The 12,901-nt window shown below is 62.2% G+C and overlaps 1 protein-coding gene across 1 annotated transcript; it reads left to right on the top strand.

Annotated features, from left to right (window-relative positions):
* Nucleotides 1–6,589: 6,589 nt before the first annotated feature.
* Nucleotides 6,590–12,896, top strand: CIAO3 (cytosolic iron-sulfur assembly component 3). Its single transcript, XM_020886469.2, has 11 exons — nt 6,590–6,698; nt 7,544–7,639; nt 9,038–9,181; nt 9,405–9,537; nt 10,066–10,200; nt 10,440–10,558; nt 10,653–10,782; nt 10,893–10,965; nt 11,428–11,565; nt 11,915–12,072; nt 12,154–12,896. The coding sequence occupies exons 1-11, from the start codon at nt 6,633–6,635 to the stop codon at nt 12,390–12,392; spliced, it is 1,431 nt and encodes a 476-aa protein (XP_020742128.2). The 5' UTR covers nt 6,590–6,632; the 3' UTR covers nt 12,393–12,896.
* The last annotated feature ends 5 nt before the right edge of the window (nt 12,897–12,901 follow it).

Genomic DNA, 12,901 nt, shown 5'->3' with positions numbered 1-12,901 from the left:
CCCTGGCCCATTTACCTCTGACCCAATAATCCCCATGAGGCGCAGGGCAGCCGGTCAGCTCCCCCGGGAGGACCCCCGTCCTCAGGGGGCAGGAGCCGTGCCCCAAGCTCAGGAGGCTGGCTCCTGCTCTGGCTTCTCAGCTTGTCCCCCAGTGTGGCCAAAATAGGGAAGGGGACTGGAGTCTGCTGGCCTGGAGCTGGGGGCTGACCTGTCAGTGGGCCTCTGCTCCTGGTCACCTCCTCCAGGAAGCCTCAGCCAAACTGCTGGCCTTCTTCCCAGGCGAGCTGGAGCCGTGAGTGGCTCTCCTGGGCTGGGGGTATGGGACAGCCACTCGCCCAGCTGCCCAGGGCTGCCCGGCCACCTCCCACTGGGCCTCTGCCACTACCTGGGCCCAGCGTCCCAGGGCAGTGCCGCCAGGATGTCCGCTCTGTGGCCAGGCTCACCTGTGGCTGCGGATGGCGCCGTCTGGTCTAGATCCTAGGGCCCTTCCTGTGATGACTTCAGCAGATAGAGGCACAGGCGGGCACGGGCGGCCTGGTGCTGCGGGTGGGGGCGGGGGGAAGCGGCAGGAGGCTGGGTGTGACCCCGTCCACATGCCCTGACCCCAGAGTGAGGAGCTGCTCCTGGGTCTCCAGTGCCAGCACCCCCAGCATCTGCCGAAACTCCCTGCCCTGCAAGGTGTCTAGGGGTGAGGGCAGGTGGGCAGGGCCACCTTAACTCTCTGACCCCCAACCCCACCACAGTCTGGGGTCCTGGGGTGGTCACTGGGGGCAGCAGATGGGCAGGGTTTGGGAGCAGCCCTGGCTAGAGTCAGAGGTCAGGCTCGGATCCCGAAGGGCCCGTTCTAGGGCCAGGCTCGGCGCCCTTCTCCCCGCAGATATCTCAATCCCAGTGTGGGCAGAGAGGGGCCCTGCGCACCTTCACATGCACACGCATCTGTACCCCAGAGTCTGTGCAAACTCCCAGCTGTGGATGGAAAGGAAACCACCTGTCTCCAGCTCAGCACCTGCTTGGAAGGAAACAGGCTGGGTTGTGGGGGGAGCGGGCAGGGTGAGGAATGGGAGAGGCAGGGGGAAGGCAACTTGAGCAGACAGGCAGGGGGCCCGGTGTCAGGGTGGGGTCAGGTGTCAGGGTGGGATAAGTCCAGGTTGAAGGGCAGTGCCCACCCCAGCCTGCGGCCTGGGCACACTTGTGCTGGCCCGGCTGGCCACCAGCCCCGGGGCCTAAGGCGCCATCATCACCCGGAAGCTGGACAAGGACCAGGCCTTGAACCAGCTCTTCCTGGAGCTCTGTGGGTGGTCTCGGGACTGGCCCCTGGCCTTGGCACGGCGGGTGTCCTGGACACCCAGGGGTGGCACGTCCAGCCCCTCCCACTCTGCCCTCAGGCTGGGGCTCGTCCCACACCAGGCAGGCGGGGGGTGGAGGGGTGGATGGATGGAAGTCAGGAGGGTCAGACCGGCAGGAGGGGTCAGGCTGGCAGCGGGGCACAGGGATGATGCCCCTGAGGCTCACCTGGTGCTCCTGGCCACCAGCACACCAGAGGGGGACATGCTTGTGAACCTTGGTCCCGGGCAGTCTGGGTGGGCAACCCAGCTCGTCTCTGACCATCATGTTCTTGGGGCCAGGCTGGTGGAGCAGCTATGGACCCCCCACGCCCCCGCCCGGAGGAGGCCCCTCCCTCCTGCTGGGAGGGCCAAGGGGAGAGGTGCCGGGGGTACAAGGGGGATGCCGGGGGGCTGGAGGCCCGACGACAGGGATGGAGGGGGCCACTGGTCCCACGACACTTGCAGGGGCTGCCTCTCCAGAAACCAAGCCCCCTAGACCTGCGGTTGAGCCTGCGGCTCTGCAGGCTGTGAGCACCTCAGGGAGTGCGCCCTGGGTGGAGACCCCCACCCTACCCAGCAGCCTCGCAGCCCTACTACCAGGCACACACTACCTCGGAGGCTCCAGGTGCCCCCCCGATGACCTATGGGCTGAATACAAAGTGTGGGTGCAGGGGCACCAAAGAGTGGGCCAGCCTCGACACTCTAGCAAGGCGGCCAGGGCAACAGCACCACCAACCAGCTGCAAACCCGCCCTCAGTGCAGGCCGAGACAACGGTTTAGCGGAAGCCCTGGAGGGTCTGACCCCCTCAGACCAGCTGTGTGACCAGCGCTCGCCCTCAAGAGAGCACAGACCAGGTGCCTGGCCACCATCCTCACAGGCCCGCAGCCCCGATGCTCCATGACAGAGGTGGGCCCTGTGCCCAGCGCCCCGCAGCCGGTGGGGGGCTCCCCCCTCAGCCGCCCGCGCGTGGACAGTGTGCGGGCCCTCCCGAGGTCTGAAGTGTCACCGCCGCACAGTGAGGGCCCCTCTGGGACCGACTCTTTCTGCTGCTTCCTGCAGCCCCCCGGCCCCAGGCAGCAGCAGGGGGACCCCGAAGGACCGCGGGGCTCTCCCGGAGCCCTCTCCTCTCCAGCCCTGGCCCTGCCTACAGAGCGGGTCACACAGGCCCCTCATTAGGCGCTAATTGCCTCGGGCGCCGGGCCCCCCAGGGCCGTTGCTGGGATCACACCTGTTGACAAGCCGGGTCGGCCCCGGCGGGAAGGCGTGGGGCCTTGATGATGCCGCTAATGATGTACTCTTGGCCCACAGCGATTCCCTTCCACTAATAAAGCCCCACGCAGCCTGGGGCTGCAGTTCTCGCCTCGCAGAGCCAGGGGGCTCGGGTGGGGGACGCCTCAGGCCACGTTTCCTACGAAGGTCGACTCCTCTCTGGGGTTCTAGACTGAGAGGCACAGGGACCCGCCCCACGTGGGTCCCCCACACCCGGCGCTCAGAGCCTGGAGCCACTCAGAGGGCAGCGGGAGGGTCTGCAGGGACCAGCCTGGGGGCCGCGCCCCCACGCCCACCGAGTCAGGGCTGGGGGAGCAGCTGGGGCCAACAGAGACCAAGCTGACCTGCCCAGAGCCCCCAGGGGTGAAGCCCCTCACCTTATAAGAGACCTAGCGGGGTGCCGTACTAACAAACAGCACAGTCCCCAGTTTATGAAAAGGAAGAGGAGGGCTTGGAAGTCAAGAGCCCCATGGCTGGGTATGAGGCTGGCCTGGCACCTGCGCGGTGGCCTGGCACCTGGGCGGTTGCCTGGGGCAGATCCCTGGGACACCAGGCCCTGCAGCCACGTGGGCAAGGCCTGCAGCCCCACGGTCTCCCCATTCCTCTCATCCGGTGGCTCCTGGCCCCCAAGCTTAATACGGAGCACCTTTCAGCAGGTGGCCCTGCCAAGTTGAGGCAGCAACAGGAAGCCCCTACCCTGGCCCGAGTCACCCCCCACCCCACCGAATCCAACCCCCACGGGGGCATCCCACACAGAGACCTTGACTGTATGGGCTGCACCCTTTGAGGCATATCCCTGCTCCTAGACCACAGCCACATGGAACCCCACTTCTGTCCAGCTTCTTAGGGGGCGTTGACCCACAACACCATAACATAGAGAACATGTTTCAAAATCACATGTTTAGGAAAACTTTTAATTTATTTTGGGAAAGACATACTACCTTTTACTTGTCCCCACCAGGGTCATTTTATTTTTACTGCACACAGACTGCCTGGAGAAGACAGGTGCTGGCCCAGCCCAGGGCGGCAGTCCTCCACGGTGCCAGGGCCTGTGTCCCCTCTGCCTGCCTGTGTCCCCTGCGTGTCTGCCAGCCCCTAGAGGAGGGGGCTACAGCCAGGAGAGCCACACCCCATCATGCAGCCCTCTGCTGAACCCCCTGATTCCCATGAAAACATGGACACGTGGCCTGTGGTGGACTGAATGGTGCTTTCCAGCAGAACCTGTGGACAGGGCCTTATTTAGAAAAAGAGCCTTTGCAGACATAATTAAGTCAAGGCTCTCGAGAGGAGCTCACCCTGGATTAGGGTCCTGAACCCAAGGATCCTTACAGGATCAGAGAAGCGGGGAGACACAGGAGCCATGTGATAATGGGGAGAGAGACTGGAGGGATGCAGCCCACGCCCAGGGAGGCCTGGAGGCCCAGAGGCTGGAGGAGGTGGGACGGGTCCCCCTGGAGCCGTTAGGGGGGCCCAGCCCTGCCAACACACTGATTTCAGACTTCGGGCCCCCAGACCACGAGAGAAAACTCTTCTGTGGCTTTCAGCCTCCCAGCTGTGGTTTTGTCCCCGCAGCTGCATGGTTCTGACTCTTCACAGGGTGAGACTGAGTCCACGGGCAGGAGGGCTCAGTAGATCCACATGCCTTGGTAGAAACCCCACCTGCTCCTGTCCAACCACCAGACGCTCGATGGTCAGGTTTGGACAAAGCAGGTCCTGTGGGCGTGGCCAGAGCAGAGGACGAGCTCTGCACCCGCTCGGGTTCAGGGACAGGGGTGCCCACATGGCCAGAGCGTCAGAGAAGGTGCTCAGACCTACCAGCCCGGCCTCAAGAGCCTCAGCCCCTCCCTGTGTCCTCATCTGGCCCGCGCGGTCCCCCACGTGTGTAAACACTGGCATTGCACATGGGAAGCGCAAGGTGAACACTCGATAATGATGATGATGAAATAATTTGCAAAACGTGAGAGCACACACACCGGAGGCGAGGTGTATTGTTGGCACAAGAGCCTAAGGGCTCTAGGGACATGGCTGGGAGTTAATAAAAATACCCCGAGGGGCTGAAAAGTCCCCGCTCTTGGCTCTACTCAGAGCAGGCAGGAGGAAGACCCCGCTCATCGTGTGTATGTGTGTGTCAGAGAGAGAGAGGTCAGAAACCCCTGTTCAGCCTTTTTAACCAGAAGCTGGCCCTGGCAGTCCCCCAGGCCCTCCTACAGGGGCAGACCTGCTTACTGTCTGGGCCTCTGGGGGCCTCTTGGGGCAGCCAGCTTGAGCGGCAGCCTCCAGCTCCATTTTTTAAAATAGTTTTCAAGACATATAAATACACATACCACGCAATTCACCCTTTCATAGTGTGTAATTCTATGGTTTTTAACATAATACATTATTAATTTTAAAATTGTGTTGAAACATATGTAACAGGTCTTCCCTGGTAGCTTAGCAGTAAGGAATCCACTTGCCAGTGTGTGAGACGTGGGTTTGATCCCTGGGTTGGGAAGATTCCCTGGAGTAGAAAATGGCAACCCACTTCAGAAATCTTGCCTGGAAAATTCCATAGACAGAGGAGCCTGTCTGTGGGCTACAGTGGGGCTACAGGTGGGCTACAGTCTGTGGGGTCTCAAAGAATCAGATACGACTGAGCACGCACACAATAGTGAGACTGTCAAGATTTCAGGCACTGTACCCCAGACCTTTGTCAGATATTGCCAGGACATGGAGGGGATGCCGGGGCCTGGAAGTCCACCGTTCAGCTCCTTGGGAAAGCCCCTCTTGATGGTGAGAAGGAACTCCCGTCCTGGCAGCCACGAGGAGCAGCTGCAGGGGCTGGAGGAGGTCATGCCAGCCTGTGGGCCTCAGGCCCCTGGACTCCACACTTAATCCACAGGCAGGTGAGGATACAGCAGGTAGAGCCCATGTCAGGACAAGAACACCAAGAAGGGCTGAGGCCACGATGGGCCCCCAAAACGTGAGATCATGCCCAGGGGATAGTCTGGGGCTGACCCTGCCAAGGCACCTTCAGGGCTGGGCCCAAGTGGGGCCCGAGGATGCGCCAGACTCGACCACTGGAGTTTTCTGGAAAGCCCTCATAAGAAGTGGTCATTAAATGTATATGACGGGGACGTTCCTGGTGGTCCAGTGGTTGAGAATCCCCCTTCCCATGCAGCGGACATAACTTCGATCCCTGGTAGGGGACTAACATCCCACATGCCACGGGGCAGCTAACCCCAAGCCGCAACTGCCGCCCCTGCGCTCCAGAGCCGGGGCTCTGCAAAACAGGGACGCCCCGAGCGCCGGAAAGGAGACCCAGTGCAGGCAAAATAAAAATAATAATAAAAACTTTTTAAAAAATGCATATGACCGCTCAAAAATTGAATCCAGCCAGCAGCGTTCTCTCCGCGTTGCACAGAGAAATGGGCTTTTCTAAGGCTGGTCTCCGGAATAACCGGGGGCGGGCTTGCCAACTCAGGGGACGCGGGTTCGATCCCCGGGTCGGGAAGATCCCATGGAGGAGGAACTGGCAACTCACTCCAGTGTTCTTGCCTGGGAAACCCCATGGACAGAGCAGCCATGGGGTCGCAAAGGCGTCGGACACGACCACGTAATTGAGCACACACCCTCCCAGAGCCGCGGGGCCCTGCACTGGCCGGCCGCCTGGGGGGAGCCGCTCCGCACCCCTGTTCCCATCCCCCTCTCACTCCAACCGGAGCTGGCCGCCTCTGCGAGCCCGGCGCCCTTCCAGGCTCTTGGGCGGGTCCAGAACCAAGAAGAGCGCCTCCGCGGCTTCTCTCCGGGGCGGAGACGCGGGCGGGGGGAAGCGAGCCCGGCGCCCGGAGGGAGGCACGGCCCCTTCCCGACTGCCCTCGACGGCGCGGGATGCGGGGGTCCGGCCCGCCAGCAGGGGGCGCGCGCCCCCCGGGAGCCCTGCCGCGGGGCCAGCCGCGCATGCACCACGCAGCGCTTTCCGGCAGTGTGGCGGAACTGCCTCGCCGTTTCGCGGCGTTTGGCGACGTCATCCGCGCCGGGGCCGGCGGCAGTGTGGCGCCATGGCGTCGCCCTTCAGCGGGGCCCTGCAGCTGACGGACTTAGACGACTTCATCGCGCCGTCTCAGGTGGGCGGGCTGGGCGGCTGCTTCGCTCGAGGAGTCCTCTCCGCCGCGGTCTCCCCCGCCACCCCTAGAGAGGGGCTCGGGATCAGGGGGCCTGCCGCGTCGCACAGCCCGCGGTTTCCGAGTCCCCTTTCCGGGCGGCCACGACAACCAGAGTGACCCAGCTCGGGACCGGGAGGCCCGGCCGAGCTTCCCTGGCCGGCTCTTCACGCCGCCGCGAGAACAAGGGGGGCGTTCCGCTGCGGTCAGCGCGGTGGTCCGCGTAGGTGTCGCCCCCGGGGGAGGAGGCAGAGCGCGCCCCCAGGGGGACAGGCCAGCCGCGCGTGAGGGCCGGCCGCCTCCTCAGCTGCCCCGCTTATCGGTTGCCGGCAGCCGCGCGGGACCAGGGCTCGGCCGAGGCGTGCCGCGGGGGGCGCGAAGGGCGGGACGGGCCTCCTGCCGAGGCTTTCCGAGGCTGCTCGCTGGGAACGCGACGGCCAGCGAACTTCCTCTCGGATGGAGAGGAATTGGGAAGAAAGGAACCTTCTTCCAGGAACTGGGCGGAGCAGAGCTTTTCTGCCGACCCTCGGCCTCCAATGAAACATTGGCCCTCCGTGCGGTGCCCCACCCGCCGTTTACTGGCGGTGTCCGCGGACAGGTTAGGGTGGCCACACCGCCTGCACCTGCATCAGGTCAGCGACCTCGATGCGGGCGGTGTCTGAACACGCGCGAGTAGGGTAAGCAGCCACAGCGCCAATACCGCTTCTGCGGCGGGAAGGCCAGAATCAGGGCAGAGTTTTCGTCCCAGGCGGTGTTGTGGCCCCTCCGCCCCCGTGCGCTCAGGCGCCCTTCGGGTCTCTTACGGGTAGGACTGCATCAAGCCCATGAAGGTGGATAAGAGGTCGGGAAGCGGCGTGGCCAAGATCCACATCGAAGATGACGGGAGTTACTTCCAAGTCAGTCAGGTAAGTTCCAGCCCAGCTGACCTGTCCAGTGACAGGTGCAGTGACCATGGCACTTTCCACGTGTCACCAGCCCTTTCTCAGGTGTGCACTGCAGAGGGCTCTTTACAGAGGTGGCAGTTCTGGCATCCCTCTCTCTCTTGAGTTCTAATTGTGTAAGATTTTCTAGTCCAGATCACTTGTTCATAGTGAAACCTACTCCTGTATAATTGAGCGATGCCAAGACTCTAGTCCCACGGCGTTAAAGTTGACACCCTGACTGTCTGCCATTTGGATTCTCGAGGACACCCGTGCTGTCCCGAGGACTGCAGGCACCACCAGGCGTACCAGTCTAGAGATCCCTCCCAGCCGGCGAGGCGCCACAGGATGGTTCGTGGTGGGGCCAGACAGAGGGAGCCAGCGATCCCAGGGAACAAGTCACTGTTTAATCAGCCCTGGAAGGCGATCTGGCAGCCCAGCTGGGGTTCCGCCCCAGCCCAGCAAGCACGGGAGGTGGGGTCCTTCATGGGGCCAGGGACCCTGCTCCAGGGCAGCAGGGGTTGACCTGGAGGGAAGTCTGAAGCACATCAGTCCCCACTGGCCTTGAGCCCGGCCCGGCAGGGAAAGTGCCCTGAGCTCAGACTGCGGCTGCAGTGCGACGTGGGCCTTGTGAGTGGGCTTGGGGGGGGGGCGGGGTGGTCCTGGCTCGTCAGCCCTCCGTCACACTTTGGACTCCTGAAGCTTTCCCGGCCCTGGCTGAGGCCACTCCTGTGTGTGCAGAGGAAGTGAGGGCTCTGCTGGGACCATTTGAGGCTCAGAGCTGCCCAGCCGTCGGCCTGGAGGCCAGTGTGAATGCCCAGTTCTCGACTGTCTGGCTGAGTCTGATGTCATAACTGCCCCTTGCATGCCTTGCCCACTCTTCTCTGTGCAGGTGTTGAGGGGCACAGGCTTCTACCGTCTCCTCCTCCCTGTTCTTCTGTCCTTTCTTCCTTCATCTTCGACATTACCTTTCTCTTCCTTCTCCTTTCAGAGCCTGGCCTTGAGCATTTTCCTGTCCCCAGAGCACTTTCCTGTCCCTGTAGGCAGTCTAGGGACCAGTGATGAGTCGGCTGCATCTTTGCACATTTAAGATTCATGTCCCACCTCTGGCGGGCAGCAAGGCTCTTTAATACAATATGCCAGCCAAGTTTGTACCAGAGTTAGAATTTGGTGCCTTTAGGAAAGTTTAGAACATGTACATGTATTTCTGTACTAAATATTTAATTCCTAAAAACTTACGGCACATAAAGCCAGCCAACTACCACATTGCTTGTCAGTGCTGTGAGCCAGAGAGTGAAGCTCTCCCATGGTCCCATCATCCTGAGAGCACTGTGTCTTCGTGTGGAGGGGCCCTTGGGTGGTACCGGGTTCTCGTGCTTCCAGGATGGAGGGATGAAGAAGCTGGAGAAGGCCAAGATCTCGCTGGACGACTGCCTGGCATGCAGTGGCTGCGTCACCTCAGCAGAGACTGTGCTCATCACTCAGCAGAGCCACGAGGAGCTGCGGAAGGTTCTAGGTGCCAATAAGGTGAGCGGTGGGCTGTCTTCGGATGCCACGCTCACCCAGTGTCCCTCACTGGTATCGTCGGGGCAGCTCATCTCTTGGTGGTACTTGTCCTGTGTCTCCTGGGGACTCCTGGCGTTGAAGTGTTAACCCTAAACTTCAAGTTCTGTGTGTTTGCAAAATTGACCCCGTGATGGGGTCAGGCTGTAAGCCACACAGAGTAAGCCGTGGGTCCCGGGCTTTGCAGATGGCAGCACCTGATCAACAGAAGCTGGTTGTCATCTCAGTCTCGCCCCAGTCCAGAGCGTCACTGGCTGTGAGGTTTCAGCTGAATCCTACGGACACCGCCAGGAAATTAACAGCATTCTTTAAAAAAATAGGTAGGTGCTGAACCTTGGCGACCTCCTGTGTAGACACGGGGCTGAGGTGACACCCAGCTATCACTGGTCTTAGTGTATCAGAAGCTCTGTTGCAGGTTGACTTAGCTTGAAGTTCTGTTTTGATGATTGAAAGCAGGGCCTTTTAATAAAAAAAAACCCTGAATTATGATGCTGCACATCCCCGAGCCTGGAGTTCACCCACTCTTTAACTTTGTTTTTTTTTTTTTCTTTATTTTTTTTTTCTTTATTTTTTTTTTCTTTACTTTGTTTTTAAATTATCACCACCAGGGCACGGTTGTCAGGCCTGAGTTGGGCCCCTGGTCAGCCCCTGCACGTTGGGGGCAGGGCTGGGAGGGCGTGGGGGCCCAGTGCAGGCGGCCGTGCTGGCGTGTGCAGGGTGCGGCCTGGTGCCTGCAGGCCCAAGCTCAGAGGCAGGGCGCCGGGCGTCCACCACCGGTGCATCCTGTGATGCCCGCCCACCCCGGGCGCAGCTGTCCTTCCGGGGCTGAGGTGGGTGCTCCCTCACAGGTGCACACTACGTGTTTGACACCGCCTTCTCGAGGAACTTCAGCCTCCTCGAGTGCCAGCGGGAGTTCGTGCAGCGCTTCCGAGGACAGGCCGACCCCAAGCAGGCCCTGCCCGTGCTGACTTCCGCCTGCCCAGGTGTGTGCCCGCGGCCAGTAGCTGGACATGGTGAGGGGGGTGGGGGCTTTTCGGCAGGAGCCGCCTGAGGGTCACCTGGAGCCGCTTCAGTTCCTGAGGGGTGATCACGGGGATGCTAGAGACACGTGTTGGCAAGAGCAGAGCAGGGGGCTCCTTCGTGGGACCCTAACCCCTTGCATGAGTCTGGCCACGCCCAGAAGTCACCTCACTGCCCCGTTCTCGCCCTGCGTTGGCCTCAGGCTGGATCTGCTATGCCGAGAAGACCCACGGGAGCACCCTCCTCCCCCACATCAGCACGGCACGGTCCCCGCAGCAGGTCATGGGCTCCCTGGTCAAGGACTTCTTCGCCCAGCAGCAGGTAACAGGGACCCAGGGTGAGCCCCCTGCGGCGCCCCCCACACTGTCCCCTATCAGCCCTGCGCTGCTGCCTCACTGCCACGCCCTGCACACAGCGTCTGACCCCTGACAAGGTCTACCATGCAACAGTAATGCCCTGCTACGACAAAAAGCTGGAAGCCTCCAGACCCGACTTCTTCAGCCAGGAGCACCAGACACGTGACGTGGACTGTGTCATCACCACAGGTGCAGGGCCCCGGGCTGGCCGGCGCTGTGACTGGGAGCCATGCATCTTTAATGGTCTCTGTTGCTCTTGAGACTCAAATGAAGCACGTCTGTGCTGTGGTCTCCTGCAGGTGAAGTCTTCAAGCTGCTGGAAGAAGAAGGGGTCTCGCTGTCAGAGCTGGAGCCAGCTCCTCTAGACAGTCTGTACGTCACCACCAGCCGTGTCGGAGGGGCTGTAAGCTCACCCGTACCGGGTGCTCTCCACCAGGGGGTCCCCAGGGTCTGGGCGGGCGGCAGGAGGAGCCGTGGCCCTCCGACACAGGCACTGGCCTCCTCCCTCTTCTCTGGCCTGGCCTCCCTTGGCCCCTCGTGCATCTCGGTGTCCAAGATGCTTGAGCTCCCAAGGCGGCCTGTGGACAACTGGCTGATGGTCATCAGAGCTGACACTGACTTCACACAGGTCTGAGCTCCCTGGACAGGTGGTACGACGGAGGAGACAGTCCTTTGCCGCACAAGCCTCCTCCTGACACACCCTCGAAGCCTTGGGCTCTGTGACTCATCTTCCGCTTAGAAAGCAAATGCTCTCAAACCTGAGAGACAGAGCTTGCTCAGAGGCCTCGGTGGGCAGCGGCCCCACCACCACCTGAGGCCCAGCCTCTTCCCCAGGTGCAGCAGTGCCTCTGCCCAGGAGCCCACCAGCCACCGGGGCGGGGGCTCGGGGGGCTACCTGGAGCACGTGTTCCGGCATGCAGCCCAGGAGCTCTTCGGGATCCATGTCACTGAGGTCACCTACAGACCCCTGAGGTCAGTGGGGAGGGCCGGAGCCGGGCCCTGCGCTCTGGCTCAGGTGACAGGGCCAGCGCTCCCAAGCCCTGGTTCACCTCGTGGTAGAGCTCGGTGTCCCCTACCCACAGCACTGGGGCGGGACGGAGCTCCTGGCACAGTGTGTCCTGATGTGAGCCCCCACTCCAGGGAGGGTGGGCTGGGGCTCATCTGACCTTGGGAAGGTGGGGCTCCCATTCTGCAGACCAGGAACCTGAGGCTGAGGCCACCTGCCCCACTGGTGGGAAGGAGCTTCTTCCCCTCCCCCGTCTCCGGCCCCACCGGGAGTGAGTCTGGTATGCTGTGTGGACAGCTAGGTCTGTGCCCTCAGGAACAAGGACCTCCAGGAGGTGATTCTGGAGAGGGACGGCCAAGTCCTGTTGCACTTCGCCGCAGCCTATGGCTTCCGCAACATCCAGAACCTGGTGCAGAAGCTCAAGCGCGGGCGCTGCCCATACCACTTCGTGGAGGTCATGGCCTGCCCGGCAGGTAGCTGTGGGCAGGGGGCCCCTGGGAGCATGCGTGCTGGCTGGCACCCTCCATGACCACGCTTGCCCCGCTCTGCCACAGGGTGCCTCAATGGGGGCGGACAGCTCAAGGCCCCTGACATGCCCGGCAAGGAGCTCCTGCAGCAGGTCGAGAGGCTGTATGGCCTGGTCAGGACCGAGGCACCGGAGGACGCGCCCGGGGTCCAGGAGCTGTATGAGCGCTGGCTGCAGGGCGCAGGCTCGGAGCGGGCCGGCCGCCTGCTGCACACCAGCTACCACGCGGTGGAGAAGGCTGGCTCTGGACTCAGTATCAGATGGTAGAGGCTTCACGGGTCCAGCCGGTCCACTGCTGCCAACACCAGGACTCCTGGGAAGGTGGAGGCTCTCCAGCAGGGTAGTTGCCCGAGACCCCAAGGGGCACCCCAAAATGCTGCAGGGACACTAGGACCCTCACAGCAGTGGGACTCAGAATCACTCTCACCTGGACTCCTCTCACAGGGCCGGAGGCTCTACCAGCCACTGGCCCTCTCCAAGGTCCTGAGCCCTGAGAAGCCTGGGCTCCCCCTGGGTGTGGGAGGGCTCCTCACCCTCCATCTCTAGAGTCCCCCAAAACTGCTATGGGCGGTTGTGATAGACTGGACCTGCCCGGCTGGTGAGGTCACAGCAGAGCCTGGGGGGCCTGCCGCACTGGGCAGCCGCGGACACTGGACACAGGCAGCCGGCCCATGACCCCCCTGGGGTGGGCTGCCCCTCCACCGAGACCAGGTGTCTGCCAGAGCCACGTCCCAGAGAAGCTCACCTCTAGTAAAAACAGCTTCTTTTCAAGAGTG

Source organism: Odocoileus virginianus, chromosome 33, assembly GCF_023699985.2.
Source record: "Odocoileus virginianus isolate 20LAN1187 ecotype Illinois chromosome 33, Ovbor_1.2, whole genome shotgun sequence".
Lineage (NCBI taxonomy): Eukaryota > Metazoa > Chordata > Mammalia > Artiodactyla > Cervidae > Odocoileus > Odocoileus virginianus.
This window is presented reverse-complemented; position numbering and strand designations above follow the sequence as displayed.